Raw genomic sequence first — 19,019 nt, 5'->3', positions numbered from 1 at the left:
CAACTTGACTGCGGTCTGCAGTGATATGACAAAGAATGAGTACAGTGTTTTGCTAATCCAGACAGGTTATTTGAGATCATATTTGAAATGATAAGGTTAGGCAGTTCCTTGCTCATTACAGTATTTCTTGTTATGGTTTTCCTAAGTTCCTCAGTATGTTATAAAATTTGAATTTACTATGTAGGTAAAATAAAAACAAAAACTTTCAGAAAGGAGTAATTATAGTTAAGTCAATAGGACTAATTACTATTTGTCCTTTCCTGTAATTATACATCAGAAGGGAGCTCTTCTACTTCAAGCGGTTGATCAGGTCTAAAAGGAATTATTCTATTTTTCTCACCTCAGCATCTCATTTCTGTATTACATGGTTCATTATATTTGGAAAGTAAGAATATTTGATGGAAAATCTGACAAAAATAATCCACACAACTTAATGTTTCAAATATCTGTTTTATCTTTTTTTCTCTCTAAGGAACTCTCGTGCTCAAAAAAAAAAAAAAAAAATTAAGATATAATCCAGCTCTCTAGTTATTTAAACCTGACTATTGGGATGGTACCATAAGAGTACCCTAAGTAAGAAAGTCCCTTAATTTCTAGATTAAAAGAACTATACTGTAAAAACTTTGATTTATTACTGGGCAATTTATATTAACGAGAACAGAAAAGTGGCTCAGTTGGGTTACAGAGTAAGTTTCTCCAGACATGGTATCATAAGCAACTTAGTCTGCTGGAAAACTGCTCAGTCTCACACTAGAACTTCTAGAAAAGACAGAATGGAGAGCCAAAGGCATTGGCTGAATTTTTGATTCAACTCAAATAATTCATTCTTAAATCTATGTGCACGCCAAACTCTAGGTTACTTAAAGATGAGGTAATACCACACTAATTCTTAACAGATTCTTACAGGGAAGTATTTCTTCTGGGTATAAGATCACATCCTGCTACATGGTCCATTTTAAGAATTGGTCTGATAGCTAAAAGGTGGCCTCTTTAGAAACGGATGTCTGGGAGATTTTTTTCCTTATTATAGTTAACAGACATAAAGTTTTAGGGACTTCAGTGGTCTTGAAGTGTATTACTAACAAACCTTCCACAGAGATCAAATTTCTTGGTTTTTGTTTCATTTTGTTTTGCCTGAGTTAAAACAACAGGGTAGTGTTACAGACTTGCTTTTCCTGTTTCTAACACTTGTTTTGTCTGTCTGTAAGCCCATTCATCTAGATAACCAGGCAGGAAACTACTGATTTTGCTGTCAAGTGTTTTTCTACTATTTCAGTGTGTGCCACTGTGATTCACCAAGGACTTAGATAAGCAACTGAAGCAATACAAGGCAGGTAGCAGGAGCATGTAGCTGGATGAAAAGCAATAGATAAGCTCAGCTATACTGGGAATCCCCACTGTTTGCCTGTACACTGTCAAGCATTTGAAAATTTGAAACGGGCAGACATCAGTGCTGGAACAGGCACTGCAGCTGTAAGAAGGGGATAGGAGCAAGACCAAACATTTAGGGAAGCTGAAATATCCTTAACTGCCATGGGCTGCACATCAGTCATACTAAAAGAATCACGGAACCACAACCTAGAAAGAATCTCATGAAGCTGGACCAACTGTCAGGGCAAGCTTACTGTGTGTCTTGATAGGCTTTGAGGCAGCACGCGTGACTGTACAGCTACAGCAATAAATCGAATAAAAGAATGAATGTTTACATCAACATTTTAATTTCATTTGTTCCTTACGTTAAAACAAATATCACAAATCATACTGTATAGCACTTGTGAGTATGTTTTAATTTGCTAAATATGCTTTGTACAACATTGGCTATCGTATGAGAGACTATGAAGACACTTATTAAGGAGGTTCTGTCAGAATATTTTTTTCCAATTCTTTTTTTTCTTTTACTGTAAAGATATGCATTCAAATATTCAGTCTTATAGTACTGCACAAACCAAATGAAGGTCCTTTCATTAGTTCAGAAAGATTCAGAGTGACACATGTCAATATTACTCTTCCTACAGTGTTTATATATTCAGAATAAGATTTTTGTTTGAAGTGAAGTGGGTCTAATTTGGTTTAATCATTTTTCTGTCTGTAAGCTATCACCAGCTATCTGCAATACACTTATAATGCAAGCCAACATTGAGTTTTAAATTTAATTTATTATTGATTAAGTTAAATGAGATATTTTGTCAAGGTATGCTCATTACTCTAAGTGCAATCGCTTTGAAAAAATTCTCAATCAAGAACTTAAAAGGTAAAAATGTTACCATCAAAAAAAGCATCAACCTGTTTATACTCTTATGCCTCTCTGCTTATCCTTTCTGACACATCATCCAAACAAATGGTGGGTTACAGGGCACAAAACAAAACACATTCATGTACAGTATAAAATCTTACATAATAAGACTAGATGTCACTATTGTAATTGAACCTACCACTCCTCATTTCTATGAGCTGAAACGTTTTATCTTCTGTAATTTGTGGAAAATAGACATGATAGCTGACAGACTGATGTGCTATTTTTCCCAAAGTACGGAGAACAATGTTGTTTCTGTTAATCTATTACACTATGCTGTCCAATGCAAGAATGAAATACTTCATATACTATTTATTTATTTAAAAGATATTAGACAGGTAAGGTTTCAGACTGATGATTAAAATTAGTCACTAAAACACTACACAGGTGCCAATTTGGAAGTGTTCCTTGTTTATTTTAACTGCCTGAATGTCCCACAGATTGATTTGAGTAAAAGTTCCAGTATGTTTGACTGAGAAGCTCACAAAACACTATAACATGGCACAAACAAGTTAACAGCAACAACTTACGAAAGTGAGGCAAAATTTAGAAAGATTGCATCTATTTTGACAGAGGTAATGTGCTCAAACAGAAATTGTAACCTTTTCTTTCTTTGGTACCTATGTCTATCGGTTTTTATTTATTTTTATACTTAAGATTTCTCAGGATTGCTGTCACTCATTTAGCTCCAGCATAGCGGGACCTAAGGGAGTGCAGAAGTAAATCAAGTGAGAGCAGCCATCAGCAACAATTTCTGTGCCATCAATAACAAGGAGCTTTTAAATTTTCTATTGATGAGGTTTCCATTACAGATGTCACGAAGCTGGCCCAAGGGACCACAATGAGAGAGAAAACAATTTTTACTGGGCAGATAGCAGCAGGTAATACTCAGTTTCTGAGAATGCCTGGCTTCCAGTTATGACTCACTTTTTGTTATCAACACATGGACACATAAAAGGTAAGTCTCCTGAATAGGTAAGTATAATTTTACTAACAGCATGATGAGCAGGAACATGCAGACCCATCAATGGAACTGTTTCATTTGACCAGAAGCTACAACTGTGAATTTCGTACTTAAGACACGTATAAAACAAAGGCTACCATCAGTTAAGATATTATAGAAGAGAAGACTCTGGGGAGACCTCATTGTGGCTTTCCAGTACTTGAAGGGAGTGTATAAATAAACAGGAGGGGATACGACTGTTTACATGGGTGGATTGTGATAAGACAAGGGAGAATGGTTTTAAACTAAGGCAGAGGAGGTTTAGGTTAGATATTAGGAGGAAGGTTTTCACACAGAGGGTGGTGACACAGTGAAACAGGTTGCCCAAGGAGGCTATGGATGCCCCATCCCTGGAGGCATTCAAGGCCAGGCTGGATGTGGCTCTGGGCAGCCTGGTCTGCTGGTTGGCGACCCTGCACATAGCGGGGGGTTGAAACTAGGTGATCTTTGTGGGCCTTTTCAAACCAAGCATTCTATGATTCTATGATTATTCTATTGTTCTTCAGTAAAAAGGGCACAATAAATCAAACATGCCTGTACACAGCACTTGCCATTAATGGTACTTTCTCTGATGCCATAGGCTGAAGGAACTTGTCAGTTTTTTCCTCCTCTTGCCTCTTACACTCAAGGAATTGTATTTGCATTCATAACAAATCTGCAAAATTTTATCCAATATTGTTAAATTAGTAGGAATTCTTTGACAGAAAGAGTAATCACCTCAGACGATTCATGTTGTATTTTAAGTTCTATTTTAAGGTGTACTCTTCATTTAAATAAGTCAAATTAAACAGGAGGAAAAGTATACAATTCCACTGTTTTATGAATCTGCAATACCTTTTCACTGGCTCTGTCTGCACAAGTGCTGCATCTGTCATGGCTTTCATCCACAACTCCATTTCCTTTCCTGTATCTGTGCAGAAATAATATGTCCTCATGTTTGGATGAGCTGCCTGATTGGAAATGACATGGTCATTGCAATAAAAATATAAGATTCTGTAAAAGAAAAGAGGCAAATTATTTTACTATATACATACTCTAATTTCTTTTATAATAAAATTTCTGAAAATTACATTATCAGAAAAAATATCTGAAGAAATATTTCAGTGTTATGTTTCTTCTTCATTGTATTTGCATTTTCAAAATAATGGCCTACAATATTCAGTCATAGTTGTTTCTTCATTAACGCATCTGATAAAAGGCCCTTACAATTATTTGTTCTATTAAAAACAATCTCAATTATTCATTAATGTAAATTAATATGGTTAATTAATGTAAATAAGACTTTGGCATAGAGTTATTTGCCATCTTGATGATACAGTAAATTTTAGTTTATACTCACCACATTAAATAAAAGATGTGCTGCTTAGCAGGCCAAACGAAGAACCAAAAGGAGCTCATAAAACACAAAAAAGCCAAGAGAGAATACTTAGTAAGTGATTTATATAATAATTAAAGATTAGCTGTGAAACGCTCCTAAAAGTGATTCATATTTGTGATTTAATTGATAATAAAACATTATTTTTATTTATATAGAAAGATGCATTGTATGTAAATAACTACAAAATTTCTTGTTTGTGGGTAAGTTTAGCTGTGGATGTAGTTTACATTTCTAAAACAACCCACGGCATTTAAGAGCAATGAACTAAAAATAAATGACTAGCAATACGTGATATTCATCCATTTTCATCCTCTAGTAACCATGTCTGTATTTAAATCAGACTAAAAATGTGAATCCTCTGCTACCATATTATGTAAAATTCAATCTCAGAAGCTGTTTGTAATCACTCTTTTTTTTTTTTGCATAACAACTCAGTAAAATGAGTTCTGATCACTAGGTTATTGTGTTTTCAGACATAAAATAAAACAAAAAATTGATTTTCTTACTTTAAAGGCATATTTCCGGTTAATATGGTCCTCAGGAGAAAGCACAGATATCTGAAAACTAGGTAGAAGTATACTACCTAGTATTCCTTCTTCTTTCTCATCTGTGAATAAATACTCTTTGATTAGAGAAACAAAGTATTTTGATGCATAACACTTCAATTCAGACACTTATATGAAAGTCTCTATTTAACAACACATGGTCAGTAACAAGAAGCTTATTGGCTCAGCTGAACATGAGCCAGCAGTGTGCCTGTGAAGCCAACAAGGCCAACGGCATCCTGGCTTATATCAGAAGGCAGGATGTAGCCAGCAGGAGCAGGGAGATAACCGTACCCCTGTACTCAGTCTTGCTGAGGCCACACCTCAAGTACTATGTTCAGTTTTGGGCCTCCCACTACCAGAATGATACTGAGGCCCTGGAGTGTGTCCAGAGAAGGGCAACGAAGTTGGTGAAGGGTCTGGAGCACAGGTCTTAGTGGGAATGGCTGAGGGAACTGGGATTGTTTAGTCTGGAGAAGAGGAGGCTCAGGGGAGACGTTATTGCTCTCTATAACTACCTAAAAGGACACTGTTGTGAGGTGGGAATTGGCCTCTTCTCCCATGTAACTAGTGTTAGGGCTAGATGGAACGGCCTCAACTTGAGCCAGGGGAGATTCAGGTTGGATATTAGGAAAAATATATTTTCCAAAAGAGTGGTCAGGTACTGAAAAGCGCTGCCCAGGGAGGACGTTGAGTCACCGTCCCTGCAGGTATTCAAGGAACATTTGGATGTGGTATTAAGGAATATGGATTTGTGGGGAAATATTAGTGGTAGATGAATGGTTGGACTAGATAATCTTGGAGGTCTTTTCCAACCTGGGTGATTCTACGATTTTGGAAGAAGACACACTGGAGAATCTTAAAGCCAGATCCATTTGTTACGCAGCTATCTATACAGGTTTGTATGATCTTATAAGTGTGTGGCCCAAAAAACCTGCTCAGCACAATGAAATCAATCTAAGCCATCTGAATATGGACACTTTTGACATCTTCCTCCAAGATGGACAAGCTCATGAAAGTGCCAATTCTGTAGAAGTTTAAATACATGATCTATCTCATGGAAAACACCATGAATAGCTTCACCTGGAGGTTTTTCCTGTGGATCAGTGCTTAACAGTGTAAGACTTCAAAACTGAAAAGGAGAAGGAAATTAAGCCTCAAATTTGGTGGCAGGAACAATACCTGAAATCTATTGCCTACTCAGTAGATCTGCACATTCTTCTAACCATCCACTGATACTGGGCATATGAAGTTAGGAAATTGTTATAATTTCCCTGAACACTTTACACTCAATTACATTCTATTTGTATGAATAAATACATGTCAGATCATTTGCAAAACAAACGAAAACACCCTTTTCACTGAACCTTGTTTTATATACAATTTAAAGAAAACGACTTGTAAATAATAAATTGACATTTTAATTGGAAGTCACAACCAGCTCTCAAATCCAATTATGCCTTGATAAAGGAATAATTGGATGCAATTCACAAAGTCAATCTTAATTGTATTTCAGACAAAGAACTGCAATTCACATCCTATATCTTAGGAGATCTTCTGATAAAACTTCCCTTAGTTGAAGATGCCGCCCAATACAAATGTTATGTATCTATGTAATTATGATGAAAAATCGATATTTCAAGTTGTTTCAAGCAAAGAAAATTAATGCTGTTACAATTAGAAGATTTACAGAAAAATATAATGGCACAGAAGAACTGTGGATTCAAATGTGGATTTGAAAATCTTCTCTCGGTTCTCATCTACTCACTAAATTCTGAAAAGCTGCATCTTCCGCTGAAGTTACTGATAAAGGAAAAGTTCTACCCAGATATACTAGCATTACATGAAATGTTAGATGTAAAAATTATGTTGTCTTAGATAGCTTTTTAACTGAAGAACTTATAAAAACATTTTGATTAAGAGATAAAGATGAAATGCAAGGAATAGATTTATATTCAGGTACTCAACTGTCTACTCATATTCGTTCCTGAAATCAGGCTCCTCCCTCCAAACATTTTCTAGACACACACGAAGGAATTTTGCTGGTTTTTTTCCTGTTCCAGAATGTGTGGCAAAGTTGGGGCTTTCCATTTTATTTGGACCACTTTTGTGGGGGAAATATTTTCTTCTGCTGTTAGACTACACTTGAACTTGTTTATTACCATGTCACACTCAATGGTGTCACATAAAAGCATTAAGCATTTTTGTTGCACTGAACAGCAATGTATCTGGAAGACTCTAGTCTTTGCTAAAACATACTGCTACGTTCCATTTCCGGATTTTTAAAATCTGTTTCCCATAAGAACAGCTTTTATCTACACGTTATACTGCCCCAAACCCATCTTTACTTCTCTGCTGTACATGAATAATTCAAGGAAAAACAGCAGATCTTCTGTTCAGTTCAAAGGTCTTTTATTTGTTGCAACAATAACCTTCTGATATGAGAGCAAGCAGTCTTTTATCCTCCAGTGAAACAGAAAAACAGCGTTCTCTAAGCTCTGAAAAAGTACAGCGAAATCATTTTTCATCTACAAATTAAATTGAAGCATTAGCTGCAAACACTGTAACACAATCATAAAACTTCAGTAAGATTTACTAACATAACAACAAACCAGTAACTACAATCAGGCAAACCAGAAATCCTGTTTGCAGTCTAGGAGCACTCACCCCCTTTCTATTTTGTCAGTATCTGAGAGACAATTAATACAAGAACTTATAAGCACAGGGTCTAAGTGTCTATTCTTTTGCTTTAATATTTGTAGCTATTTCGAATACTTTTAAGACTCACTATGTATCAGTTTAGCGAGTTTGTAAGCTTTAACTACTTTCTAGTAAATGTGATAGCTAAAGTTAAGTTTATATTGTAAACAATTTAGACTGCTTGTATTTCAACTTATGTGGTACATTAGAATGTAGAAAAGGAAACAGATTTTAGAGCTGCTTGGATTTACTTTATTTATTTTAGAGATTTTTTTAATCTTTGATTTGCAATACTTTAAGTCAATTTAATATGTTTTCCACAAGTGGCAAAGCAGCTCTTTAGAACCTTTGGAAGAGAAAGCTTGGGGCTTGTTTAAAATCAGAAAGCTCCATAAGAAAGCAGAGTACTTAATGACCACTTGGTTAAACGCAGTGTAATTGAAGCACAATTGATGCCTCTACAACTGAAATTGCAGCTTAATTTTGACTCCACAACTGTTTATCTACCAACATATACTTTTTGGATAAAGAAACAAAGCCTAATGATTATATTTCAGTAATTCAGAATTTGTTAACTAAAACGGTCACAAAGAACAAGCTTTTCTATTTCATGACCTATTAGTCTTGTTTAGCACAGAAACATGCTGCACTTAATGGAACAGCATTTTAATTTCATCAGTCGCTGCTTTCAGGGTTATTAGCGTCAACACTACTTACTACTTACTACTAATTCAAAAGTCTCCTCATAAGCTGAAAGTCTCTCTCATCCTCCACAGGGCTGCAGATGGCCTTTATTGTTCATTTTCCTCCATTTTGCCAAGGTTTACACTCCTCTTTGCTCTCAGCCTCCTTTAAACTATTATCAGTGTACACCTAATTTCAGAACTGAATGCATTTTCATAGGCACAAGCCCTATTTATTTATTCTCTCAGGAGCACTACAGTTAATAATCTGTAATGATGAAAAAAATAATTTTCTAACATACGTATGCTCAGACTCAAATTGTAACCAGCTAACTTTTCCCTGTAAAAGACATTGATGTAGCTACTTAAAGGTACTAATTGATTTCTACTTTGTTCCAAATACAGTAGAGACTTCTACTCATGTGGAACTTGACAAAATTTCACTCTGTAAGTATTCATGAGCACTGATTAGATTCCCAAAAGGCATATATATCCTCTATATCATTCCAAAGGCAAAGTTTTGGCCCCTCTCCACTACTCCTTTCATATCCCCATTTCAGTTAATTAATTTGCATGATAAATCAGATTTAACTTGGCATATTTATTTCCTAACAACAGAAGTAGTGAGAAAACTAAAACTCATAATGTGAACATATTAAAAAGGTGGCTGTGAATGGGTTTGCCCTTTGAGCATTCCTGACAGGCAGGAAGCAATTACTTGAAATTGCTAATTAAGAAAGGAAAAGATAAAAGTAACAGGCCTGGATATTGGCAGCTATACAACTATTTGATCCATTAAGTCAAGTAGCAGCTTCTTTTTTCCTATATTTGAGTAGTACGTCAAAATCTATCTGCTTGCAGTAGAATAGGCAGGCAAGCCTTTCCTGAATGGAACTTACCCCTGTAATAGAAGAGGCACAGATCTGAGAGCACAAACCACCGCTTCTTCCACAACTTCATTCCAGTACTATCCTGTATTAATAAAAGCAATTACATAAGTAAACAGTAAACAGCTCACAAAGTAAACTGGGTACCACAAAACTGGAGTGGTGTGTTGTTCATTTTCTTTGCTAAGTCTTATTTTAAGTATCTTTGACTTTTCACTGCAGAACTGACACTACAAATCATGACAATAATGCCAGGGAGCCTGATGTTAACACAAGAGAATGGATGAAATGAGAGCCCATTATCTCAGACAATCTACACTAAAGAGTAGATCTAAACTTTTTTTTTTTATTATTTTTAAGTGCATGAGTAATTATAGTACTTAAAAAGCCATCTCGTTTTCTGAAACCATCTACTAAACTTCATCTTCTACTACTATTCGTTCACTATCTAGAGCAAATTTCTTTCCAACGAAGTTTATTCCTAAAGCAATTTCATTTTCATTTATGTTTATAATCTATTTATATCACACAACTCAGAATGAAAGATTGTCACTAGTGCAGTGTAAATAACCTAAAGCACTGCAGCATGCACACACATCCGAGCAGAATTAGATTTAATAAATATGCTAATCTTCTCCAAGAAGAAAGGTACGTGTGAATTATCAATATTCTTTTAGTGAATAGGTTTTATGACAACCAAGAAAGATTCAATAATGAAATCCAGAACTTTGCCTATACTCAAGAAATCGTTAGCATTATTTTTAGCCTCTTATTTCAAACTCTGCCCTGTTTTTGGGGTGGGAGAAGAAGATGAAGGATGGAAAAGAAAGATTAAAGCAAGCATTAGCTATGCAACATTATTCAGAAAAAGTTAAAAAATAATCCTTTGCTACAAACATTTTCATAGATAGAATAACTGAACTTTTTATAGCCTATTTCTTCTAAGGAGTTCAAAGTGATTTAACAAACACTAATGAACTCTGGAAGCACTGTCCATAGCAGTCAGCTCCTATTTCACAGCTGGAAAGGCAGACACAAAGCGGGCAGACTGGCTTCCTCCCCTCACTGACAAGGTCACTAACTCAGCAGTGGATTAGAGCACAGGAACTCTGGCCCTAAGGACACTAGCCATAAAAATCAAGCCTATGATTTGAAAATTCCCAAACTTCTTCAGTGTAAAGGATTACCTCAAGCCCTCAGATGGACTTGCTAAAGAAGCTGTTACACAACATCAGACTACTTCCATCACTCAAAAACACCAACAGCTCTCTACATGGACACATGCATAATTCTCCCAAAAGTGACCCATTCCAGGAATGATCTTTCTACCTTCCTTACTCCTAGCAGGAGTATACAAAATGAGTATGTGGTTCCCACATTTTGATTTTTTTTCCTGCCTAAGAGCAAATCCCTTCTGTATCAGTAATTTACAAACTACTTTTTTCCCTCATTATTATGATTATGTCATAATTAGTAGAAGAATTACAGGCATTATATTCAGTGAGACAGCACACACTCTGAATCAAACAAAACTTATTGTTCTCTGTGAGTATATGGATATGCTAAGAAAGTTATTTTATTACCAACAGAAGTCAGCAGGGATTTTTACTGTAAATTTTTGAGTCTGTAGATATTTGAAGACAATATCTATTACTGAAACTCACGAGTAAATTATCTTTCAATTAACAACGGAGAAACATATAGCAACCATTTCTTACAAAACACAGTCAAACATCTCAGCATTTAAACCATCCTACATACAAATCCTGTCCAATGATATGCATCTAGACAATGAAGTGGACAGAATGTTGGCTGAAATGCTGGGCCCAGTTGGCAGTCAGCAGCAGCTGGTGAGGCCAATCATTATTGAGGTACACCAGGAATGTACACCATGGCCAACACTTTTTAACTTCTTCGTTAATGACCTAGATACTGGAACAAATTGCACACGCAGCAAGTTTGCAGATGGTAAAACTGTGCGGAGTGGCTGATATACCAGATGGTTTTGCTGCCATTCAGTGCAACCTCAGCAGGCAGGAAAATTGGGCAGAGAAGTATCTCATGAAGTTCAACACTGGAAAATGCAAAGCTCTGCATCTGGTGAGGAATAACACTAGGCAACATCACACACTGGGACTGATCAGCTGCAAATGAGCTCTGCAGAGATAGCTGGTGGGGTCCCGGTGGGCAATAAGCTGATCATGAGCCAGCAAGGCAGCCTGGTGGCAAAGGAGGACAACAGTATCCTGGACAGTGTTAGGAGTGGTGCCAGGACGTACAGGGAGGACACTCTCTTGTCAGCAGTACTGAGGTTTATCTGCAGCACTGGGTCTAGAGATGTGGACATACTGGCATACAGCAAAGGACCTCAAAGATAATTATGGGATTTAAGCATCGTTTGTGTGAAGAGAGGCTGAGACCAGAGCTTGTTAAGTATAGAGAAAAGGCAGTTCAGAGGGAATTTTATCAGTACCTGACTGGTGGGTACAGAGAAGACGGAGCCAAACTCTTCTCAGTGGTGCCCAGTGACAGGACAAGAGGCAACGGGCACAAATTTAAAGCAGTGAAATTCCATCTGAGCAAAGCTTATTTATTTATTTAACTTACTGTGAGAATGACCAAATGCTGGTACAGATTGCCCAGATAGGTTCTGCTTAGTCTCCATCTATGGAGATTAAAAACCTGACTGGACACAGCTCTTGGAAACTGGCAATAACTGACTCTTCTTGAGCAGGGGAATTTGCAGCAGATGATCAAGAGGTCACTTCAACCTTAAGAGCTCTGTGATATTAAACTATAGCTATTCTTTCTTCATTAGGAAAATACTACACTGAAATTGACCCTACAATAGTAACACAGAGGTCACGAGAGTATCTAAACAAGGGAAAAATCTACAGCTAATGTATGCTTACTACTAAAAAATTCTGCTACTATAAAAGTTTCTACCTGTTTAGCAGTAGATTTTAAAAACTCATCAACAGCATCCAGGAAGCTACCTGGGTCATTCTATTCTATAAGGGACAGTAAATGATAAATACAAATAAATTCAAAATTAAATATACAGAGTGCCTCGGCAGAGTTGGAATGCCAAATTGTAAATGGGTCCTTAGTGGATTTAAAATACATATACCAAATATGACTGAATTGGTTTTGTTGTCTCTTGCAGGGCAAGAAGAATGCAAATGGTCTGATATTGCTGACTAGAAAATCTACAGTAGGTTGGATATGCTGCCACTAAATAGAAAAGAACAAATGCATCAGATTAGTTTACTTCCAAATGATTGGCTTTTGTACATTATACATCTCATAAAAAAAAACAAAAAACAAAAAACCCAACCAACAAAAAAACCACTCCAAAGATAAGAAGGGGAAGAATACCTGTTTGTAGAGCCAGCCACGTCTGACAACTGGTGCATTAGGATTTCTCTTTATTGAGTTTGATCTCTTTCCAAAATTATGAACCTTCTTTGATGATCGTGATGTCTAAATTAAATTGAACAGGTTAAAGGAAACATTGTATCAATATCATAGAAAAATCATAATGCATTTTCATGTTTTTTTTTTCCTATATCTTTTCCTTACACATCTCTCTGGAGGACATCTCTCTGCAGAACAAAAACTGTATTCCTTTTATAGATACATAATCACAATGGTTCTGCTGGCTTCAGCAATTTTTTTTTCCTTTGCAGAAAATTCAAAGAGAAAACCCAAGACAAATACTTACAGATTTTATTTATTTATTTAAAGAAGAAAAAACAAATATCTATCTACCTACCTATCTGATCAGGCAAGTAGGAAATCTACCAACCTGTGGTTTTAGTTCCTTCTAACAAAACTACTGCAATTACAAAAAATTACATTACCTGGACAAGAAAATTCTAATCTTTCCTGCTTCTAACAAGGACTTAATGAATGAAACATAATCAGATTTCAACAGGATATAATTTTCAAAGGCTTTTCTTAGGTCTCTCATTTTCCTAAAGCACGCAGCAACTTTCTAAAAATTCCTTTTTCTCCTTTAAGAACCTTCTCTCTATAAATCTCTTGGATGGTTTGAATATGCAGTATTTTACCTGCTTGCACTAAGGCCTACTTTGAGTCTTTTGTCCCAAGTCTCCAGTGCTCATTTCTACAGTTGCTCATACCTTTTATATCCTTACAGCTATGCAGTGATCATAGATGATTTCTCCCTTCTTTTACTTGAGAAAACAAAACAAATTGGAAAAGGCAAAAAGAAATATGCAATGCTTGGCCAATTCACATTTCATTCTTTTTAGTCTACATTTAGAAAGTTTGCTCTGCAACTAAAGAAACTGAATGTTTATTTTTTAATTTCCGTAAGATTGGTGTCTTAAAGACCCTACAATGAGATACAGCAAAGCACACCATCTTGCAGAAGGAAAGCCCAGATAAGTTTTCTATGGCGTGTGCTTGGCTCTGCTCAAATCCCACTATTTTAATTTAGACAGTGTAATCCTGTGCTTCAGCTTCCCCCTCTCTACTGCTGAGACTGATCATAAGGTTATGCAAAATTCCTAAATGAGATGCTCAAATGGAAAAACTAATCACACAGTCCATTTTTGTTGAAAATTAGAGTATGAGGTTTCTCTATGAAAATTCAACATGCCTCAACCAATTGCATGGTTGTTTATACATATGTTAAAGAGAATTCCACAGTGAGTTAAAAATCAGACTGAAAGCTGCAATTAAGAACAATGTGCAGCTTTTGTCAACGATGTCATTTACTGAAGGATACAATATAGCTTAGTCTAAAAAAAATGACATTACAAAAACTATGCTTATTTGTCTGAAGTCTACAACATAATGAAACAAGGTCATTTTGTGTTTCTTTTTTTGAAGAATCAGGAGGGAATATAAGAACAATCAAAGTACTTTTAATTTCCCTTAGAGACAGAGAAATCTGACTCAGCTCTGTTTGGAAAGCAAGACAGAGTACGTAATTGAAGTCCTAATTAAAAATGAAAGTAAAATCTTCCATATTTTCATCTGGAAAGTTCTACCAGTGCAAAACAGACATAAGTTTTTAAGAAGACAAGAGAAGTACAACATGCAGGTATAAAAAAGGAAAATACAGGGAAGCCCTAACGATTCAGAGCACATTATATAATGTAAATCTACACCATAGAATCACAGCATATCCCGAGTCGGAGGGGATGCAGTCCAACTCCTGGTTCCCAGGTATGGGGTTGTGCCTGCTCTCCTGGGCAGCCTGTTCCATACCCACTGATGCAGAACCTGTCCCTTTTATGTCCTCCTTATGTTGTGGTGCCCAAAACTGCACTCGGTGCTTGAGATGAGACCACACAGTGCAGAGCAGAGTGGGACAATAGCCTCCCCTGTCTGGTGTTAGTACTGGACATGATGCACCCCAGGGCACAGTTGGCTCTTTTGGTTTACAGGGCACTCTGCTGGCTCATGTCCAATTTGTCATCAGAAAGAACCCCCAGATCCCTTTCTGCAGGGTGCCCTCCTGCCTCTCATCTCCCAGTCCATTTATACATCCATACAGACATCTAAGTAACCTGTATGGCTACTATATTGCCATATTACACAAAAGCAGTGCCAGGATTTTGATCAGAAGGAATTTGTAATGCTTATGCATCTCGAACGTTCAGAAGCTCTTAAGAGTTTGAAACTTCCTATGCTTGTGACATGGCTAACACATTAAGGATACATACTTCTGAAAACAAAATAAGTCTTTCAAGTCTATTAGCAAATACAGATAATTTAAATAGATTTTTCTTAGGTAAGTCTGATTAAAAAAAATACAAAAAACAAATTGACTTCAATTTCACTGAGCTCTGAGCAAAGATTTAGAGGGTTGATTATACATCTTGCCAACTGTGAATACAAATGTTCATTAATTTAATAGAGCATCACAATTGATTTCTAATTTTAGCAAATACAGAGAACACTTTTGGTGATTTGTGATTATTTTATCATTTATTTCATAATGAGAATATCTGTTCACAATTTCTAAGCCTCAAAGACAATGATTATTTTAGGATATTTAAATATTGTAGGTGTTCATATAAACTAATTATCAGTTTTCAAGCTTCTTAGGCCATCTCCTCCTCCTTTTACATCTAGCATCCCTGTCCATCCCACATTCCCTTCACACACAAACCTGACATAACAAGAAAAACAGGAATAAAAGAAATAATCAAGAATTAGAAGGATTAAAATACTTTTCACCCCGCAACACTGTAAGTAGAGGACATATTGCATAGCTCCAGCTTCTGGAGAAAGCAAAAAGAAAGAAGAATAATGAATGACAACTCTAACTACTGACCACTAGGTGGGAGCTGTAGAGGGCAGCAGAAATAACAAACCTAGTCACACTTTCTATAATTAGATCAATTCTGAGGAACGATCCCAGAAACTGTGATGTCTCTAAAATCAGAACCTATGGGGCTCTGCATAGTGCCAGTACTGAGAAAGAAGCTGAGAAATCCAATCAGTGATATTTGCTCTTTCCCCAGTGTGAAGAAAACAAACACCAGAAAAGTCTTGAACTTTGGGCAATAGCTCATTCAGTAGCTGGGGCTCCATACCTAATGACTATTTCAGCTGCTCTTCTCTGAACATAGCTGCTGATGGACACTAAATTTACGTGAGTCTTCTTCCCCAGTTTCAGAAGTGCTAACTATACCTAAAAAATGCTCTTCTACTAACATAAAAAATGATCAATACTAAACTTATTTAAAAACAAGGCTCAAAAAACTTCTGAATGTAAATTCAAAAGAAAGGGATACTATATTTTCTTCTTCCTTCTGCCTGAAAATATAATTCTAGTGTTTAAGGCTTAAATTGTCCTCCAGACCACAAGCCAACATAGCCCTGCCTTCTGTATTTTGCAGGCAATTTCGGTGCCTTTCAATATTGCAGTCTTCCATGAACTGAGTGGTTTTCTGCCTCAGCACTTTAGCTTGGATTAGGAGGTTGCTCTTGAAAATAATCTCCCAACCATTCCCCCTTACTGTGTTTTAGTTTGCTTAGTAGAGCAAACTCTATTTATTTTGGATAAGACTAAAATGTAAAATGCATAAGGACTAGCCTGAAGATAAACCACAAAAGCACAGTACAGATGTTTGGTCCTAAGCTCCAGTACTGCCCTGCACGTCGCTCCTGTTTACTGTACTACTTGCTAATGTGGATGCATCTCATGACTATTTCTGGTTAAACTGAATCCTGATCAGACATGCACTGATGTACTGAAACTACTTATTTAAAGCTGGACTGCCTTGAGGACTCTATGAAATATATATAAACTGATACATATAAATAATTTGACACATCCTCGCTGTAATAGAGACTTCATTCCACTTACAGCGAGAAAATTGTTAGCATGGTTCTGCAGATAATCAGGGCAAGGGAGATGAAATGTGGAGAGGGGCTAGTAACATGCCTTACTTTATTTACATATGGAAAACCTGAGCTCCAAAATTCATTTCACAGCATGTAACTATACTGGCCTAGGTAGCGATTCTAGCGCTTAAAAAAAGAAGACTTCACTTTAAAAGGAAAGGTGGAAATATGTATGTCTCCAGCAGCCATAGGCCTGTGTAGATCTTTTCCACAGTCACGGGTCTGTTGGTTTCAAATTTAGAGATACAGTTCAAGTCAACAAGGAAGAAGTAGCACTTAAAAGACTACTGTGCCCAGGATTGTAGTGTAATCTTTGACTACCATGCTTTATCTAGTGGGAAAGAAAAAGCAGTAATAAGACTTTTATCTGAGATTGATTTTTGTCTCACCCTATTCAAACCTCTGAACAGCAAAAGACTTCAGAAGTCTTTCTGCTATAATAAAGAAACTTATCCAAGTGACATGCCTATTCTGGATCAATAAACATTAATGAAAGGGAATACATACTTTTACACCACTCAACTATCTGAAATTGTAGTTGTAGTATAAACTTGACCTCCACTCCTCATTATCTTCCAATATTCAGTACAATCATGAGTTATCTTTGAAAACAGAAATGCCTAAAAAAAGAAGGTGGGCTGTTCTGTGACTTAATTCCTCACTAATATTTTATTCCTCCTATAGCACTGCAATAGGCAGAGCCTCTACATATTATATTCAAATGTTGATAAGATAGCTAAGAATTTTATTCTGTATTGTAGGGAGACGCGAAAAATGAAAACATAGAAGAAAATCAGTTCTTGCATCTAGATTCAAACAGTAGGGAATGTCTATTTAATTGTCTTTAAAGACAATTTAAACCATTAGCTTTAAAGAACCACCAGAAAAGGTTGACTAAACATTAGCTGTGGAACAGTTACAAATTATTTATATTCTGAAAGCAAAGCTTTTAAAATGGTGTTACAGTAATTTAGATAAGATTACATGTGAAAACTGATGTACAGTAATTGCACATAGAGACACATGAATCATTAATATTTTAAATGCGTTTACCAAGTAGAACAAATAGACAAGAGGAATGAAGAGTAGCAGAGAAGTCTTCAAAAATAGGAGTTTTCAAAGGAAGTTGAAGTGTCATTAATGAAAGAATGTAAAGAAATTACAATAATTGGCCCATAGCAATCTCAATTTCTTGAACACAGTGAAACAAACAGGCCAGAGAGCATTTTAAACTATCCTTTTGAAAGGGGACTATGAAAATATGTTTGTAAAACATGCTCCTGAACTGGAATTAACTCCTTACATTTACTCTAAAAGCACTTCCTAGCTGGCTCTGTTGTAATTCATTTTCTGCATAACTATTACTACAGTCTGTAACGCTATTACAATTCTAACAGCTCTTTCTGCTTTTTAAGCTGGCTTTCCTGCATGGATAGAAATATGACTGTACAGAATTTGAGATTATGAGTTTGGTTTCTGTTTATAACTTATCTGCAGCTCCTTTTTTTTCCCCCAGCAACAACAGATTAAAGCATAGTTTGAAAGCTAGAGGCTTCTTCTCATTAAATAACAGATTTCTAATGTCTTATAGACATGCAGAATCCTTGACTTACATTTAAAACAACAACAGCAAAAAAGATGTTTCAAAAAATGCACTTCAAGAAATCTTCTAATGTTCCTTTTCTACCAAGTGCAAAACAACTTATTTCAATTCTTTCAAATTAAGAAATCTGGTCAGTTAAAAACACATTCCATTATTTTCTCTTATAGGATGGATAAATCTGCCAAAAAGCATTTCTCAGCATTAGGGTTTTCCATAATATATATTATTTTTCCCCTTCTTTTAAATGATTGCTTGGTAGAAGATGTTATGGGGCTTGTGCCTGTCATCACTGATCACAGCCGTGATCTTGGTGACGAAACTTAATGAAATGATTAATTCTGTAGCAAGTGCATTTTCCTTACATGAAAGCTCAGAAGAAAAAAAAAAAAAAAGTGGAAAAAATGCACACAAAAACTTTGTTGGATAAAGCCAGTGAGGTTAAAATAAATATAATTGAACCCATCCTCTGGATAAACATTTGGACACTGACCTTAACCTTTTGAGCAGCTGGTTAAGTAGGGAAGGTGGGACGCAAATT

At 36.0% G+C, this 19,019-nt stretch overlaps 1 protein-coding gene across 15 annotated transcripts in view; it reads right to left on the bottom strand.

Moving 5' to 3' along the window:
- The window catches only part of PLEKHA5 (pleckstrin homology domain containing A5), a 169,353-nt gene that overhangs the window by 50,612 nt on the left and 99,722 nt on the right, over nt 1-19,019 (bottom strand). For all 15 annotated transcript variants that reach the window (XM_085231103.1, XM_085231044.1, XM_085231049.1 and 12 more), the window contains 4 exons: nt 12,868-12,972; nt 9,502-9,574; nt 5,181-5,281; nt 4,131-4,246 (listed from right to left, as the gene is read on the bottom strand). In XM_085231103.1, the coding sequence (XP_085087229.1) occupies nt 4,131-4,246; nt 5,181-5,281; nt 9,502-9,574; nt 12,868-12,972 (395 nt within the window). The remainder of the gene's footprint in view (nt 1-4,130; nt 4,247-5,180; nt 5,282-9,501; nt 9,575-12,867; nt 12,973-19,019) is intronic.

Source organism: Meleagris gallopavo, chromosome 1 (genome assembly GCF_905368555.1).
Source record: "Meleagris gallopavo chromosome 1, MGAL_WU_HG_1.1, whole genome shotgun sequence".
In the NCBI taxonomy this organism is placed as follows: domain Eukaryota; kingdom Metazoa; phylum Chordata; class Aves; order Galliformes; family Phasianidae; genus Meleagris; species Meleagris gallopavo.
The sequence above is the reverse complement of the archived record's forward strand: the minus strand, read 5'-3'. Positions and strand labels throughout refer to the sequence as shown.